This window comes from Micrasema longulum, unplaced genomic scaffold, assembly GCF_059751315.1.
Source record: "Micrasema longulum isolate JH-2025_06_02 unplaced genomic scaffold, ASM5975131v1 h1tg000609l, whole genome shotgun sequence".
In the NCBI taxonomy this organism is placed as follows: Eukaryota; Metazoa; Arthropoda; class Insecta; order Trichoptera; family Brachycentridae; genus Micrasema; species Micrasema longulum.
This window is the reverse complement of record NW_028277805.1, coordinates 48,639-65,686: the sequence shown is the minus strand read 5'-3', so window position 1 is coordinate 65,686 and position 17,048 is coordinate 48,639. Positions and strand designations below refer to the sequence as shown.

The 17,048-nt window shown below is 34.6% G+C and overlaps 1 protein-coding gene across 1 annotated transcript in view; it reads right to left on the bottom strand.

The window, feature by feature from the left end:
- Window positions 1-15,585, bottom strand: part of LOC148280173 (serine/threonine-protein phosphatase 2A regulatory subunit B'' subunit beta-like) — a 39,958-nt gene extending 24,373 nt beyond the window's left edge. Inside the window, exons 1-3 of the mRNA XM_088228809.1 lie at window positions 15,520-15,585; window positions 8,607-8,816; window positions 2,079-2,215 (exon numbers count right to left, since the gene is read on the bottom strand). Coding sequence (XP_088084935.1) covers window positions 2,079-2,215; window positions 8,607-8,816; window positions 15,520-15,585 — 413 coding nt within the window. The remainder of the gene's footprint in view (window positions 1-2,078; window positions 2,216-8,606; window positions 8,817-15,519) is intronic.
- Window positions 15,586-17,048: the final 1,463 nt, after the last annotated feature.

Genomic DNA, 17,048 nt, shown 5'->3' with positions numbered 1-17,048 from the left:
TATTTGTATAGTGGACTCATAAATTATTCAAAATTTTAACTAGCTAACATGTCATTGATAAAAGATAACGAGAGTTTATTTAGAAATGTTAATTCGCCCATGAAAAAAACATCAGCTCTTTTATAATTGAAATGAGAAAAAAAAAATCATTGACTAAAAATGTACGAGGTTGACAATGAATATCGGTCATTTTTTTTATTCCCAACCCTATTTGCTGGTTTACCTTTGTAAGGAATGAAGAAAACGGAGTTGGGGATACGTACCTATTTTATACAGTACAGTAAAAATCCAACTATCCGGATTAATGAGCGCCAGACGTTATCACATAAAAACTTACTCAAATATGTCCAGCAATGTTCATTGCTTTAACGAAAAAATGCGCCGGCAGCCAGCGCCCTGTTTTACTTGTTATTAAAACATAACTTTTGTATTTTTTATTTCCTGATAAAAATAGGGATATTTGGCAAGCTGGATGACTGGAGTTGGAGAAAAAAAATTGCGAACAAATACAAACAAACCATCACGCCGTTTCTCCGTAGCGGTAGGCAGAGAGGATAGATCACCACATCACTCTACATTCATACAGTTTCGCACGCCGATTATTCCGACTTTTGACTGTTTGTTTGTTTTAGTCGTGCCATGTCTTTCTCGAAAAGGAATGGAGACGTTTGGAAGAGGCCTTTATCAAGCAGTGGAGAGAACAAGGCTGAAGAGGAAGAAGAAGAAGATGTCTTTCTCGTTCTTCCTCGATTCCTGCATCCATCAACATTGGCATCGTAAATCTTTTTAGCCTTTCTTTCGCCGTCCATTCGCTCTACATATCCAATCCAAACCAATGCAGAACTCCTTTCTTGATTTCGTCGGTAATGCCTGTCTCAGCCCTACACAATGCACGGATCTCGACATTTGGGCATATATCGCACATTTTTCCACACATTCGCATGAGATATCGCATTTTGACAATATTCAGCCTACAAACATCCTCGTATTTCCAATTCTTTACCTCACTCCCATAAACGAGGGTCGGCATCAGATCTCAATTATGAGCTGCTAATTTTCTCTCCTGCGACAAACATTTATTTACCAAGGCCTATTTTCGTGCACCGTATACCCTGATCCCGGCACTCACCCTCTTTTCAACATCTTTCTCAGTCTTTCCATCCCTAGCAAGCATACTTCCCAGATGCACAATGTCCTCTGCCTGTTTAAGTATAACCCCATTCCTAGTGATCTCACATTTGGTTATACTTTCATTTCTTTCAAAAACCATCAAATTTGATTTATAAACATTCATCGGCAACCACCCATTTACTCTATTTGTAAACAATTATTTATTCATTGAAAACTCTTCTTGGTCATTTTTTGTGTCCATTGTAAATAGGGCTATGTAGCTGCAAGACGTGTTGTCATCTAGCTCCTATAAAATTATCATTATTAAAATAACATAATTGGAAATGAGGAACTAGGATCACAACCGTCTTGGCGATCAGTAGCCGCAAGACGTGTCGGGATGTTAATTGTACAGCGCCCTTGAGGTGGATTTCCAGAAAAATCAGCGCTATATAAAAAGTTGCTTCCCTTGCACACATCGTAGACTTTTGTTATTATCAAAAAGCACGGCGTCATCAGCTAATATAAAAAAAAATTGACAAACTCAAAATATTGTTGGTAAATCCACCTAGTCCATGGAAAGAATAGAAATTGAAAAAAGGAAAATTTTCAGGCGTTGCCTAGTATGTACGAGGGCGGATTGAAAATGAAGCTACCTAAGTAGGAATTTTTATTTTTTATTTTTTCAAAAACCATTTATTTCTTAACATAGTCTCCTTTTACTTCGACACACTTAGTTAGACGACATTCCAACTTTTTATACCATCTGAATAATACGATTTCGCATCGTATCTAATGCTGTGTGAACCGGTGCGTTGTCTTGAAGAACGAGCACTTTTTTCTTCATTAAATGTGGTCGTTTTTCCTCGATTGCATCATTCAATTGATCTAGCTACATTTTCAATCCGCCCTCGTATGTTAATATAAAAAAAAATAATAGGAATAAATAATGCATTTTTTGAACTTACTGTCTCCAGTAGTCTATGAACTTGTGTCCGTCTACGGGGGTGTGGAGATTCTTCTGCGTGGCCAGGAATAGGGGAGCCTTCCAGTACAGCGGACACTCGCACGCCTTCACTATGTGCTGGAAGCTCTCTCTCGGGACCTGGAAATGGAAAAATACATAGATTACAAACAGAAAACAAAAGGAATGAAAATCTTAGAGGCAAATATAGAAGTTGCTTGAGACTTGACACCCACAAATGCATGAATTAAGAATAGTCCAGAAACCGCATACGAGCATCAAACAGAAGGCGGCTAAACTACTAATATTTTTTTTAAGTGTAGAAATACTGCTAGGATCTTAAAGAAACAGGTTGGTATCACATTTCATGTGTGCACATCAAATGAATGTGTAAGTAGCAAATGCAATACTTAAAAATTGAATTATTTTCCATCTGTCAGATTGTCGAAGAAACAAAATGGAAATTTTGTTAGTGTTGCCAGGGTAGTAAATTTGTTTACCCTTCTTTGCTCATCTAATGAGAGAACTAATAAAAATTGGACCTCCGATAAAACAGCTCTGTAGTGGACATTTGACCGACATTATCTTTAAAACATCAAATATTATTTAACATAATATAAAAATATCCGTTTTATGTTAAATAAAATTTGTTTTATATTTTAAGTTTAAAGTTCATTAATTCAATTACTCTTATTACATGATCCTTTACTTATCTTATCTTTACTTATCTACTCTACTCTGTTGTGTCAATCGATATTTCCGTGTGCACAATAAAGTGAACAGATTTCTTTTTTATGGATTGGCATGGTTTAGCTCGATGTCCCATTTGTTTATCGTGTTTATGAATATATTTTACGCTTTTATTTTATTGCCCTTGTTTGTCTTTGCTACCCAGTTTTATGTTCGTTCTGTTCAGTTTCTTGAACATATGTTTCTTTATATAACTGTTATTATTGGCTTATATACAGGGTGTTCTTTAAACCCTGTCACATCCGAAACCACGATGATCAGAATGAGCAAAAAGACATATTGGCACATTAAAATAAATTTTTAGAACGAATAAAATTTACAAAAATAAAATATTAAAAAAAACAAATGGTTCCTTACTTCTCCAAGGGAGAAACGAGGAGGAGGGGAGTCTGATATACCGTCAACCGCGCGGCGGCGCCCTCCTCGCTTCACCCCTGCAGAAGTACGCAACCATTTGTTTTTTTTAAAAATATTTTCTTTAAAAAAACTTTGTTCGTTATAAATATTTTTTTTAATATGCTAATATATCTTCTTGCCCGTACTGAACATCGTGGTTTCGGATGTGACAGGGTTTAAAGAACACCTGTATAACAAATAAATTAATTAATTAGCAAAAAAAATTAAGTTAACATCCCTGTAAGATTTTTAATTGCGCCTATATATTGAATTGTTTATACTTTTACTATTTAACTTTTTTTTTAACACTTTACTATTCAATCCTTCAATCATCCTTAAATAATAATAATAATAATAATTATGGATAACTTATATAGCGCCATTTTCTTAATATAATACCTCAAGGGCGCTTTACAAAGTGATTATATAAAGATATAAATTTAATTTAAACTCCCCTCGTTATCAATTTCCTTCTTTTCCTTTGCGCTATCTCCTTGTTTTGTCCATATTTATCTTATTCTATTATATAGTATATTTATTATTTATATAGTTTAAACTTCAAGCCGTCGTCGCTTTATTACAGTATTATTTGGTGAATACATATAATTGGATGGCAGGCCCTACTATGTATACATTTTATATAGTTTTGAAAAAAAATATTAATTTAACCTGTACATCTGTTTGTATTCGAAATAAATAAAATGAAATAAATAAAAATATGCCAGCAGTTACGCCCACAGTATAACTTGTTTGCCTGTTTCGCGCCCTTAATAATATACATAAATGATTATAGAATCAAATGCATAACATAATGTACAAAATACCCCCACGCACTCGCACGAAAAAATAGCGTGGGCAATCCTAGCACAGAGAGGCGCTGAATATTAATTAAATTCCCACGTGTGTAGCGGCCGTAACGGGATTCTCTTCCATTATAATGGCAAGAAGGCGTGCTACGTTTATTTGATCGCGTAGAGCGAATGGCAACGAAAGAACGGCTAAAAGGATTTACAGTGCGAAAGCTGATGGATGCAGAAAACGGCGAAGACCGAGAAAGACGTCTTCAACAGGCCAAATCGAACATTAGCCATCTTTAACTTTTTCTTCCAACTTAGCCTGTCCACAGCAGCCATTTTGGAACTTGAAGAAGCTGTGTATTTCTAAATTTTATTTTTTTAATTTAATTTTTTAATTTTGTTTATTCAGGAAAACAACAGCAATACAAAAAAAAAATACGCAACATTAAAAAAAAAACCTTAAATAAAGCCAAATCAGTTTTCCACATAAATACAATTATAAAAATCCAGTTCAGTATGATCACGAATGATGAAATCAGGCGAGAGTGTAAATCTGAGTCAAGTATAATTGATAAGATTAAGAAAGGGTCTCTGAGATGGTTTGGCCATGTACAACGAATGTATGACGAAAGAATGGTAAAACAAGTTTATATTTATTTATTATATACGGCCTAAGCCAATTACAACAGTTACATGAAGAAACATAAATGCAAGAAACTGAACAAAAAGAACATCAAACTATACATGGCGAAAACGAACGGCAACGTGAGACGAGGACGACCGAGGAAGACGTGGCATGATCAGATAAACCAAAATCTTAAGTCTGGTCATGTCCAAAGCAGACAGAACCGAAGGGCGTGTATGACAAGATGTATGAATGCGGAGGAAGCTTGGAATGTATGCCAGGATAGACGTGTGTGGCGGTCTATTCTCTTTGCCTACCCCTACGGGGAAATAGCGTGATGGTAGTAGAAGTAGTAGTCCACCAATGCCCATTTTATATTATGTCCAGCACGTTAAAATTAAGAAATAAAAAAACACGAATTCAAGGAAACAAAGTTAAATTAAAAAATATATTTTAGAATAAATCCATTACTTTTTCAAAATATAACGAGTGAGATTACATTTTAATTCATTTACAGAATTTGTATTGAAAATATCGAATATTTGTTCAAATTGATTTCCACCTATGCATCTCAACAAGAATGCCTCGCCGAGTTTGTTTCTGTTTTCGGCAATGAAGCACCACACCAATCGACAATTTCTCGTTGGTTTGGCGAATTCAAACGTGAACGGCTTAGTCTTCGCGACGATCCAATGACAGGTGCACCAAAAACGGCAGTCACCCAGGAAAACTTCGATGCTATGCGCAAGCTCATCAAGGAAGATGAACGTGCGACATATCATGAGATTGAGGCATCATTGGGGGACTAAAGACTTCAATTCAAAAAAATTGCGTGAATAATTGTGTCTAAAATCTGTGTTTCTGATGATGGTTTCATGAATTTTCATGGCTTTTTTTGATATTAATAGATTGACAAATTCGCTGAAAATCTTTACATTTTTTCTATTGAATTGTCGCGGCTTTTCTGATGCTTGAATTTTTGTAGATTTTCACGGGTATTGTGATTGAAATTAATAATTTCATAGATTATCACTGCTTTCGCGATAGCAGTTCGTAGATTTTCACGTCTTTTCTCTTAGAAATTAATAGTTTCTTAGATTTTCACTGCTTTTCCTATGGCAGTTCGTAGATTTTCACTGCTTTTCCGATAGCAGATCGTAAAATTTCACGGATTTTCTCTAATAAATCAAAAGTTTCGTAGATTTTTACTGCTTTTCCGATAGCAGTTTGTAGATTTACACGTCTTTTCTCTTAGAAAATAGTAGTTTCGTAGAAATTCACTGATTTTCCTATGGCAGTTCGTAGATTTTCACTGCTTTTCCGATAGCAGATCGTAAAATTTCATGGATTTTCTCTAATAAATCAAAATTTTCGTAGATTTTTACTGCTTTCCCGATCGATAGCAGTTTGTAGATTTACACGTCTTTTCTCTTATAAATTAATAGTTTCGTAGATATTCACTGCTTTTCCTATGGCAGTACGTAGATTTTCACTGATTTTCCTGTGGCAGTTCGTAGGTTTTCACTGCTTTCCCGATAGCAGATCGTATATTTTCACGGCTTTTCTCTTGTAGAAATCAATAGTTTCGTTGATTTTTACTGCTTTTCCGATGTCAGTTCGTAGAGTTTCACGGCTTTTCTCATTGAAATGCTTTTTTAATGCAGCTCGTAGATTTTCAATGCCTTTCTAATACTGAAAACGTTTTATAGATTTTACATATAGGTACCTGTCATTTACGACGATTCGAGTTGACTGTCAACAAGCGTCGGTGAATCTCGAACTGTCTTTTCTCAGGCCAGACAGATTCTCGAAACCTGACGTTTACGAACTTTGATTGCTCTGAAGGCATTTAAAGTGAATTTTCTTATGCAAGGAAGTTGTTAATTGTCAAATTACTGCAATTTACCTGTCTTCTGTCTAGGCTAGTCTAATTTTTTATATTTTTTTTAAGACTGGAGAACTGCCATAGTTAAAGTGGATAATACCCGATGATAGCGCGTTCAATTTTGCGATGAAATATATATATGTCGCCGCCAAATTAATTTGTAAATAATTATTATGAATAAAAATGTAATTGCCTACCTTGGAGCGGGGTACGTACCCTTGTTAGCTGGGCAAAGTGTACAAAAAAAATATCTATTTTGTGGCGTCATATACATAATATTGTTTATTTATTTATAGTCAATGCAGTAGCTTCAGTGCTATATGTAGGAATAATATATTGGAATATTATTACAAAAACATATTTTTTTATTTATTTAACTTTTTGTACATAATCTTATTTGTACATTGGCGGGCTTATTGCCAAATGGCAATTTCTTCCAACCAACCAACCAACCAATAAAATAAAAGTTTTATTAGTATAATTCAAGTTACAGAACATATTCAATAGAAAAAAATGATTAAAAAGTTAAAAATATATAAAAATAGAAATAAACGTATTTGTTTGTAGATTACCTTAAATCAAAACTATTACTCAATGGGAAAAAGGAAAAAAGAGGAAAGAGGAAAGGAGGAGAGATTAAGGAAGAGAAAGGAGATGTTTCTTTAGACGTGATTTAAACAGAGATAATGTAGTAACATCTTTGATGGTGGATGGAAGATGATTCCACAGTCGAGGCGCATGGACACTATATGAGTTAGAGAAGAAAGAGGAATTGTGGATGGGTATAAAGAGAGTGCCTTGAGAATTAGAACGAAGAGGTAAACCATGAACTGATAAGCGTTGAAATTTTTCACGCAGGTATATAGGAGCGTTAGGACTATGAAGTACATTGAACAGAAGTGAGAGGGAGTGATATACATAAACCTAACCCAGCACCAATTACGTACACAACACAATATATTTATTTTAGAATGTAGATATTATTATATTTATGTTTGTGTTATTGTTGAATGTAGGGTAACCATCCGCAAATGTAATCTCACTCGTTATATTTTGGAAAAGTAATGGATTTATTCTAAAATGTATTTTTTAATTTAACTTTGTTTCCTTGAAGACGTGTTTTTTTTTCTTAATTTTAACGTGTTGGACATAATATAAATTGGGTATTGGTGGACTACTACTACTACTACTACTACTACTACTACCATTACGCTATTTCCCCGTAGGGGTAGGCAAAGAGAATGGACCGCCACACACGTATATCCTGGCATACATTCCTAGCTTCTTCCACATTCATACATCTTGTCATACATGCCCTTCGGTTCTGTCTGCTTTTGACATGACCAGACTTAAGATTTTGGTTTATCTGATCATGCCACGTCTTTCTTGCTCGTCCTCGTCTCACGTTGCCGTTCATTTTCGCCATATATATTTGTTTCTTACCATTATTTCGTCGTCCATTCGTTCTACGTGACCAAACCATCTCAGAGACCCTTTCTTAATCTTATCAATTATACTTGACTCAGATTTACACTCTCGCCTGATTTCATCATTCGTAACCCTGTCATACATTGATTTCCCACACATTCGTCTAAGAGATCCCATTTCAACCGCGTTCACTCGGCTTTCATCCTTCCTCTGCCAGTTCCATGTTTCACTTCCATGCATAAGTGTTGGGACTAAAACTCCGTTATGCACTGCCAGTTTAGCTTCGATTGACATATTCTTATTGGCAATTATTGTGCTTAGTGCTCCGTTCATTTTGTTGCCCGCATTCACTCTCCTTTCAACATCTGTTTCTACTCTTCCATCTCTTGAAAATATACTTCACAGATACACAAATCTTTCTTGGTGGATTTATTGTCAAAAGGAAACTACTTCCAACCAACGGATAAAATAATGGTGGTATTTAGATCGGGAGAAAGTAATAAATTACAGGTCAAAGAAATGAAACCTCATACTGGAAGAAATCATGCAAAAACTATTTTTTTGAATACGTGTCACCATTTATTGTGGACAGCAGTGTCTCCGTCGAATAGAATAACAGTATGGAAAAATAATAGCGTTGTTTGTCGTTACCTGGCTGTTGGGGAAGGTGTTGAAGGCCGACTGCACCTTGAGCACGGCCTGGTCTATGGAGGCCTGGGGCGGGGGGCGGCCGCTCGGGAAGTGGAAGCGGGGCACGGGGGCGCGCCGCCCGCCGGGCCCCAAGGGGGCGGGGGAGCGCGCCGCGCGGGCGACGGGCGCTGCGCCTGAGGGCGCGCTGGACGGCCGCCCGAGCCCGTACGTCTGGAAATTAAAATGTATGTTTATGAATGATTGATTTTCTTAACATTTATGCGTACATACATCGGGCGTATACGGTAGTTACATAATTAATATTAAAAGTATTTTATATTTAAACCGGGCGTGGTCCGTGGTAGTATTGTGGACTCAAATCCCACTATTCCACAAATCGACTTCCATGTTTTATTTTATTTTATTTTATTTGTTAAATCAACAGTTCTACATACGTATTTTTAGTTAACCAGCGGATATAGTGTATAAACTCAGAACTAATAACAGATTTCCACATAGTATACAAAGTAAGTAAAGAAAATATATTACATATCAAATAAATACATACAATTTATCCATATAAAAATGTTATTTTCATGTACTCAATAATCAAAGATTTTTAAAATATTTATTTTAAGAACATTAAGTTACTGTAAATTGGGCGGGATAAGAACAAAAATGCTTGAAGAGAGGATAAGGAGGGGAGGGGAGATGCACATATATATTATTATAATGTCTACTAAGTTACATAATACATTTTTAGTGTAAATTTTAAATCTGACAGAGTGATGTTTTCAGCACAAGTTATTTACAACTTTTAGGAAACGGTCTGAGAATTGAAATATTTGAGTAAATAATAAGAACTCGTGTATTTGTCATTGTTAAGAATATATATTTTTTTAAATTTATTGTAACAAATATACGGACAGGGTCCATTTAAATAATATAACAACGAAAAATACAACTCAGTAACATAAAACTAGAAACGAAACAATAAAAGAAAATGCAAAGATAAATAAATATAATGGACAAACATTGTGGGATCCAGGTTGATTATTGGTGTAATAAATTTATTGAATATTATTATTGACTAGCGGACCCGTCAGACGTTGTCCTGCCCGAACGTTGGCTTCCCTGCTATAAGCTTGGAAAAAACTTCATTGATAAGTAGGTACCTAACTACTTGTTTGTGATTAAATTTCAAAACTTAAAATATTTCATTTAAGTAGGTACCAAGGTACTTGTTTATGGTTGAACTCCAAAACATAAAATAAATATTTTTTCAAATATGGCATTCTTTTTGCAAACGCCAAACTCCGGTCTTCTCACCAACAAAGGGGTGTACTTATGTAGGAAAACTATTTTTTACTAAATATTATTTTAGTATTACCAAAAATCCAGTAAAAAAAAATAAATGGGTAGAAATTATAAGGAATTTAAGGAAAAGATCTGATTAAGATCCTCAAAAAACAAATGATGTTTGTAAAAATTTAAAAACCAACGTTTTTTATACATAAAAAAACAACATCTATCCATTTTTTGTAAATGCATTCTCCTCGAATGCAGCCCTGGTAGATAGATGAATAAAACATTTATGCTTCTTACTTCTTTTTTACATATTAGATTGAAGATTTTAATATCTACGAACACGCACAGCGCAATGATCTATATTTCTCTGAAAACCGCACGTAAATCGGTTAAGCCGCCTAGGAGGAGTTTAGTGACCTCACACGTACATAGGAATTATATATATAAAGATTTGACAGTTTCTAATACGGTATGCTTAACTTTCAGTCTGTCTGTATCTACCGAGGTATTACAAAGCCGGATCAATCAATATTTCGATGCATACTCTCCGGAACATAGGAAAACATGTAAATATATATATTTATCTGAGGGGAAACATTTCTATTAAGTCCCAAAGGTCACGTGATTATTATGCATACACTGTAATTACTCTGAGTTTTCAAACCGAACGACTAGATGCTGCTTTATTAACATATGGCAACATCTAGCTGTTCGGTTTAAAAACTGAGTAATGTCAATATCTGACATAACTGTCGGCTGAAACTGCTGACAGATTCGTATAAAACAGTATAATATTAGCAGTAAGCTGAGGGAGACGATGATAAATTAAAAATAATTAAACCAGAATCGAATTTATTTATTTATTTGGTTTACAAACAATGAAAAAATAATACACAAAAATATTGAAACAATAAAAAAAAACGATACTACTTTTTTTCACCAATTACATGTAAACACTAACTAAATACATGTTTATTTAAAATGGGCAAAATAAATGAATAAATTGAATTTAAATTATTGTAAAAATTGAAATAAAATTGCAAAAATTGTACGAATTAAAAATAAAATAAACATGAATAAAATACGTATATGTCTCAAGTCTGTCTGTCTGAATATGTCTCAAGTTCGAAACGAGAACATTTTGGGTTAAAACAGTACCCAACCTTGAGCCAAATTATTCCGATTGGGCAATTATTGAGACAAAGAGAAAGAATTAGAGTTATTCCAACACCATAATGAAATTGGGGATTATCCACCTTTTTGGATATAAACCCGACAAATGGAGCTTAGAACAAAAACACGAATGTTATATGTAATGTATTCATTTAAATATGTACACCGCAAGACAAATAAATTTACGAGTTCTCAAAAAAAACTAAAATTGACATATAATGAATTATTCTTGATATTTAATTAGTTTTTTTTATATTGTTTGACATATGTGATGACTACTCGTTATTTCAAGGTTAAAATAAAAAATCTTACTCATGAATTGTACTTAGAAATTGCCATTATATATCAGGTATCAGATTACCCGAACCTTAGAGACCCATAACGGTTCATTTATGGTCGAGTGTTTGTGATGGAATAATAAAAGACATGTTATTTTTTAATTCATATTTAAGAAGTAGGTTCTTATCGCTTTATTTTAAATTAAAGTATTTTACATTTAAACATATTTATAACATTTAAAAATATTTAGTACTTAGTGAATTCACCTTTATTTTTTATAACATGTAAAATTCTATTATTTAGAGAAGCGTAAAGCGAATCTAAAATTTCTGATGTTATTTCTTCTTCCCAAACTTGAATTAAGTTTTTTTTTAATTCCTCAATGTTTTTTGATTTTTTTTTCCCGACTTTTTTTTTCATAATCGCCCATAAATTTTCTATCGGGTTCAAATCAGGGCTATTCCCGGGCCACGTCAACGATTTTAAGCCAATTTTCTCCTTGAATTCATTGATCTATAAAAAAACAATAAATTATTTATCATGTGGTCACAAAATGCATTAAAAAATATATATATTTGTACTCACAGTGCGGGCTCTATGGCACGGCGCAGAATCGTCCTGAAAAATTGGGTCCGCGGTATACTGCGTAATCTCCTCGATTGTTGGAATAATATGTTTTTTTAACACTTTTTTGTACTGAATGGCATTCATCGTACCCTGTACAAAATTTAGAGGTCCTAAACCGTATGCTGTCATGCACCCCCAAATCATCACGTAGGGTGAATGTTTAACGGTTCGAGTGACGCACGACGGATGATATCTTTCCCCACGTTTTCGTCGAACTATCTTTCTGCCGTCTGGACCAAAAAGGTTGAATTTTGATTCATCAGAGAAAACAACATTTTGCCAATCCTCCAAGGTCCAATTCTGGTGCTCTTTCGCCCAATCCAGTCTAGCCTTCTTCATTTTGTCCGTGAGTAATGGTTTCTTTGCGGGACTCCGTGCTTAGAAACCATGCTCCAACAGCCGCCTGGACACTGTTTTTACTGAAAATGTTGATGTGCTGGTAGACTGCACCTCTGCGTGTATTTCAGGTGCCGTTAAAAATCGATCGCGCATAACAATTTTTTTTATTAAGCGATCATCTCGGGCAGATGTCACGCGCCCCCGTCCGCTTCCTTTTTTCCGTTCTATGGATCCAGTTTCTTGGATTTTTTTTAATAAAAACCTCACTGCACCTTCTGAATACCCAACTCGACGAGATATTTCACAATTAGATATGTTTTCTTGCGACAATGTGATTATTTTGGATTTTATCGCAATCGACATTTGCTTTGCACTTTCCATGATTGTTGTGTTATGTTCACTCAAACGCGGGTAAAACAAGACTGTTGAGACATTTTAAAATGTAAATATTGTAGAAAGGTGACACATAGTGTCCTTAATTTATTAAACAAAAGAAAGAGGTATCGATAAAGGATTTCTTAGAAAAAGGGTTCAGTAAAGTCAAGGGGCGCGGTAGCAGGTAAACTCGTATTTTTTTTTGTCTTGCGGTGTAGTTGTTAAAAAAAACGATTACATTTAAACAACTCATACCCCCCGGTACATGATAAAAATTTTTTTTTTTAATATTTATTTAGGTACCATGATATTTACAATGTGATAAATACAAACAAAAAAAACAAAGGTATACACGGTTCAATTGCGGATTTATTGCAAGTAGCAATTTCTTACGGTCAGACCAAACCCAAATAAAAAAAAATACAATTAAAAAGAAAGAAAAAAGTTAAGAAAGTACTAACAGTAAAAACATTATATTAGTTATGGTGTCTTTTATTGCTTACATTATTTACAGTCAATACGTTTTTATTTATTCAATTGCATCTTCCAAATATTTATTTATATTATAGAAATCTCGGAGTAATAACACGCCACTGGCGAGAGTCGCCCATGCGGACAAAAACAATTCTATGATATATATTTTTTAAGGTAGGTAATACATAAGTTACAAATACAAAAAAAAAACTTTTGCGCTAGCGCAAAAAATCCCACAAAGGCATGGTCTGCGTGTGGATCTAACTACGAAGTTAGCTACATATTACAGCAATACAACGGACCGTAGGTACTCGTGTCGAGAATTGCAAGCTCAAAACGAAACGATCCGTTACACTTTTGTTGTTAAACTAAAAACCATACCAAAATAGCAATATAGCTAAAGAGCTTCTCTAGTGAATTTTTACTCTGATATGGAAACATTTATTTACTAGAAACAACACTTGCAAATTTTTAAATATTTCTTTAGTTTTTTTGGAAGCTTATTATCAATTTTTACGGCCGGTCATGCATATATACTCTTTTTGTAGAAATGATTATTTCGCCAATGGAATTTTTAATTTACTTTTATTCCTAGGCTGCGATTAAAAACGGCACAAACGCTTTCTTCATCGGTACACATCGAAACGGTATAAATTAACATCGATATGTATTTATGATATTTGTATGAAAATTCAAAGTATCTTTTGTAATTGAACATTTTTCGAAAAAAAAAATTGTTAACATATTTTATTTTTTATAACGAAAACTTATTTTACTTTGTAGATAAAATTTAAAATAAATTTTAACTGACCATTAGAATACGGGCCCTAGTTCCTAATTACAATTATCTTCAATTTTATCTAAAAAGTAAAATTAAGTTGTCTGTATGAAATGCAGAATTTGCATACATTTTTTCTTCAATAATAGGTTACCGACGAAGATACTTCAAATGTTCACGCAAATATACTAATTTCGTACACAAATATCGGTTTTTCTTTATAGACAGTCGAAGATAACTCTGTTAACTTCCCATTGTAATCGGGGCCCTGGGCCGAGATTATGAACGGCAATCTTTGTCGGTATATACTAAGACGGTAAAAAACCAATATCGATATTTATGTACGAAAGTGTGATATATTTGTATGAAAATTCAAAGCAATTTCGTCGGTAACCGGTAATTGAACATGTTTAGAAAAAAAATGTAAACATATTCCATTTTTCACACAGAAAACTTCATTTATCTACAAAATTGTAGATAAATTTTAACTTCCCATCAAAATACGTACCCCGGTGTTATGAAAGTGGCTTTTTTTCTTGTGTACTAAAATATTAAGGTTTTAATTTAACAATAAGGCAAAGTTTCGTTATATACCTGTCACTGTTAATATATATTTTTTTTAAATAGACCAACATGTTGCCCTTATTCTACCATTTTTCTAACGAGTCTTTTTTTAATTAAAAAAAGCCTGTACATCGGCAGAGTTACCCCGAAAGATAATACCATATTTCAAAATCGGGCATTCTGTATTAGGAAATCAAAATAAAACAAAGAAAGAAAATAGTAAAAAGTACTAGGAAAATATTCTGGTTGGATATGAATAGGGGTCATTAGAGGATTGGTCGGGATGAAATTATCTGAGTCTCCTAAAATAAAGGGTCTTATTAAACATAACATTAAAATAGTTAATAACATAATAAAAAAGTAAAGTACAGCTTACAGGTTTCAATATTTACGTTATGGGTAGGTACTTTAACTAGGGTCAGTACCCTGAACTTAAACCAGCAAGATTTTTTTTTTCATTCCATTAACATGATAAAGTACAGCATTTACGCCTTCAAATTTAAATAAATTTTCCTTACAACACACAAAATTACAGTTTAAACAGAAAAAGTTTTTTGACTCAATTTTTGTCTTCCTTCAATGGTCGTTAATTTCTCTGACTCCCCCCAACCAATGGCATAAAGAAACTACGACTTTCTTTAGCTTGACAACACTACCAGATTTCCATGTTTATAGGAATCAGGTTGTAAATTAGTTGTTCAATGTAGTAATGTTCCTTCGTGCCAAATAAATGTTGACCCTCTTCTGAAGAATCAGATCCTTTTCGGTAATAAAAAAATACAGATTTTAAATCCATTATTGGAAGGTAGAAATTGTCGATGTTCTCGTGTCGTGAACGCGTGTAAGTTACATATTGTGTTAAATTTTTAATGTCCGTGTGTAAGTTTGTGAATTGGTTTGGGGATTTTTATTTTCCTCAACGTGTATTTTTTAGTTTAGAGTTTAGACCTGAAGTCTGAGATTAGGGGGCGCCGGATGCGGTGGTGAGATCATTTAAGCCATGTCCGTGGCATTTACCTGTAAGCAGATAATAATATGGCGACCGGCACCCCATAACAATGGTCCATTGTTGGGCGTCGTCATTCAGTGTTCAAAATGTCGCATCAGTACAAATTTCAAAAGCAATGCAACACATCGCCCATTGAATCAGATGCTTGGGACAAGGATCACAAAGTATTCGTTCGTATGTGACTGAAACGAGATTTATTTATTTATTTATTTACATACATAAGTTTACTGTACATTATTTGAGACATAAGTCCCAACTCCATGGGACTAAAAGTCCTGTGTTGAGATGGGACTAGCAATTAGTTGACACAGACACATGAGTATATCACCACAAATATAGGATCAGAAACATAAAAAATACTTTTTTTTTTTTAAATACATCAATATGGTAAACAGTAAACTCAAACATTCGGAAAATCGTCAAGGAGTTTCCTACTCAAATCCCTCCCACTAAGGTAAATCCAGTTCTTAACTACTTTCTTGAAAATAGTTTTTGTCCTTGGGATCTTAATACGCTCTCCCAAAATATTGGACACTCTCGGTGCGATAAATGAGAGATGTCTCTGAGCAAAAGTCCAACGGGTTTTGGGTATGACATATATTAAACACAATAATTTTGAAAACATTAGTTGCATGGCGTATTATGGCATACGAATGAACTTGCGAAACGAAGACTATCTTAATTTCCACATCCGCTCCTAAGTGGAGCATGTGGACATCACCAGTTGCCTCCAGGAGACCCTATCGCCAGCCAGCATTTTCACCTCTTCCCACGTCAATCCAGTGCCCCTTAGTTCCGCTGAATAAAGTAGAAAGATCGTCATCGACGGCCTTCCAGGACGACGTAACCCCGCTGGTTAAAAAAAGAGGCAACTTTGGTTTAAGTTCTCCTGAAGCATGCGCAGCACGTGTCTAAGCCAGGTCCACCGCCGCATCCTCAAGACGCTCGTTATAAGAGGCTGCTGCGTCCGTTCTCGGACTTCAATGTTAGTTATAAAATCGAACCAACTCATACCTCATATTCTTCTCAGGCACTTACTCACAAAACTCGGAATTTTGGTGTTTTGAGCTTTGGGTAAGGTGCCAAGATTCGCACCCATATAGGAGTACTGACATTATACAATAGTTGAATCATCGGCATTTCGTTTTGACCGAGTATAGACTAGAGTTCCAGACAACACGCATCATGTTAAAAGTTGCTCCAGCAATTCTTAGGCGGATTGCGAGCTCTTTGCGCGTGCTTCCATCCTCAGTTATGTGACATGACGTGATATACCAACTACATAATTTGTTCTCTTTCCCATGCCGGTGCATGGGTCACTGCATTGTTAAGTCAACCGCAGCGTATCTTGATCATTTTCGTTATATTAAGGTCAGATGATCAGTCTTACGCTTCAGGTGTCCAATGGCTACGAAATATTCTAGAGTAAAAACACCTGGTGACGCGAGAGAGAGGCGCAAACGTTATTTTATCGATAGTTAGAGAGCGCATGAACTAATCTAAAATGGTTCAACAAGGTCAGCCAACACACAAACTA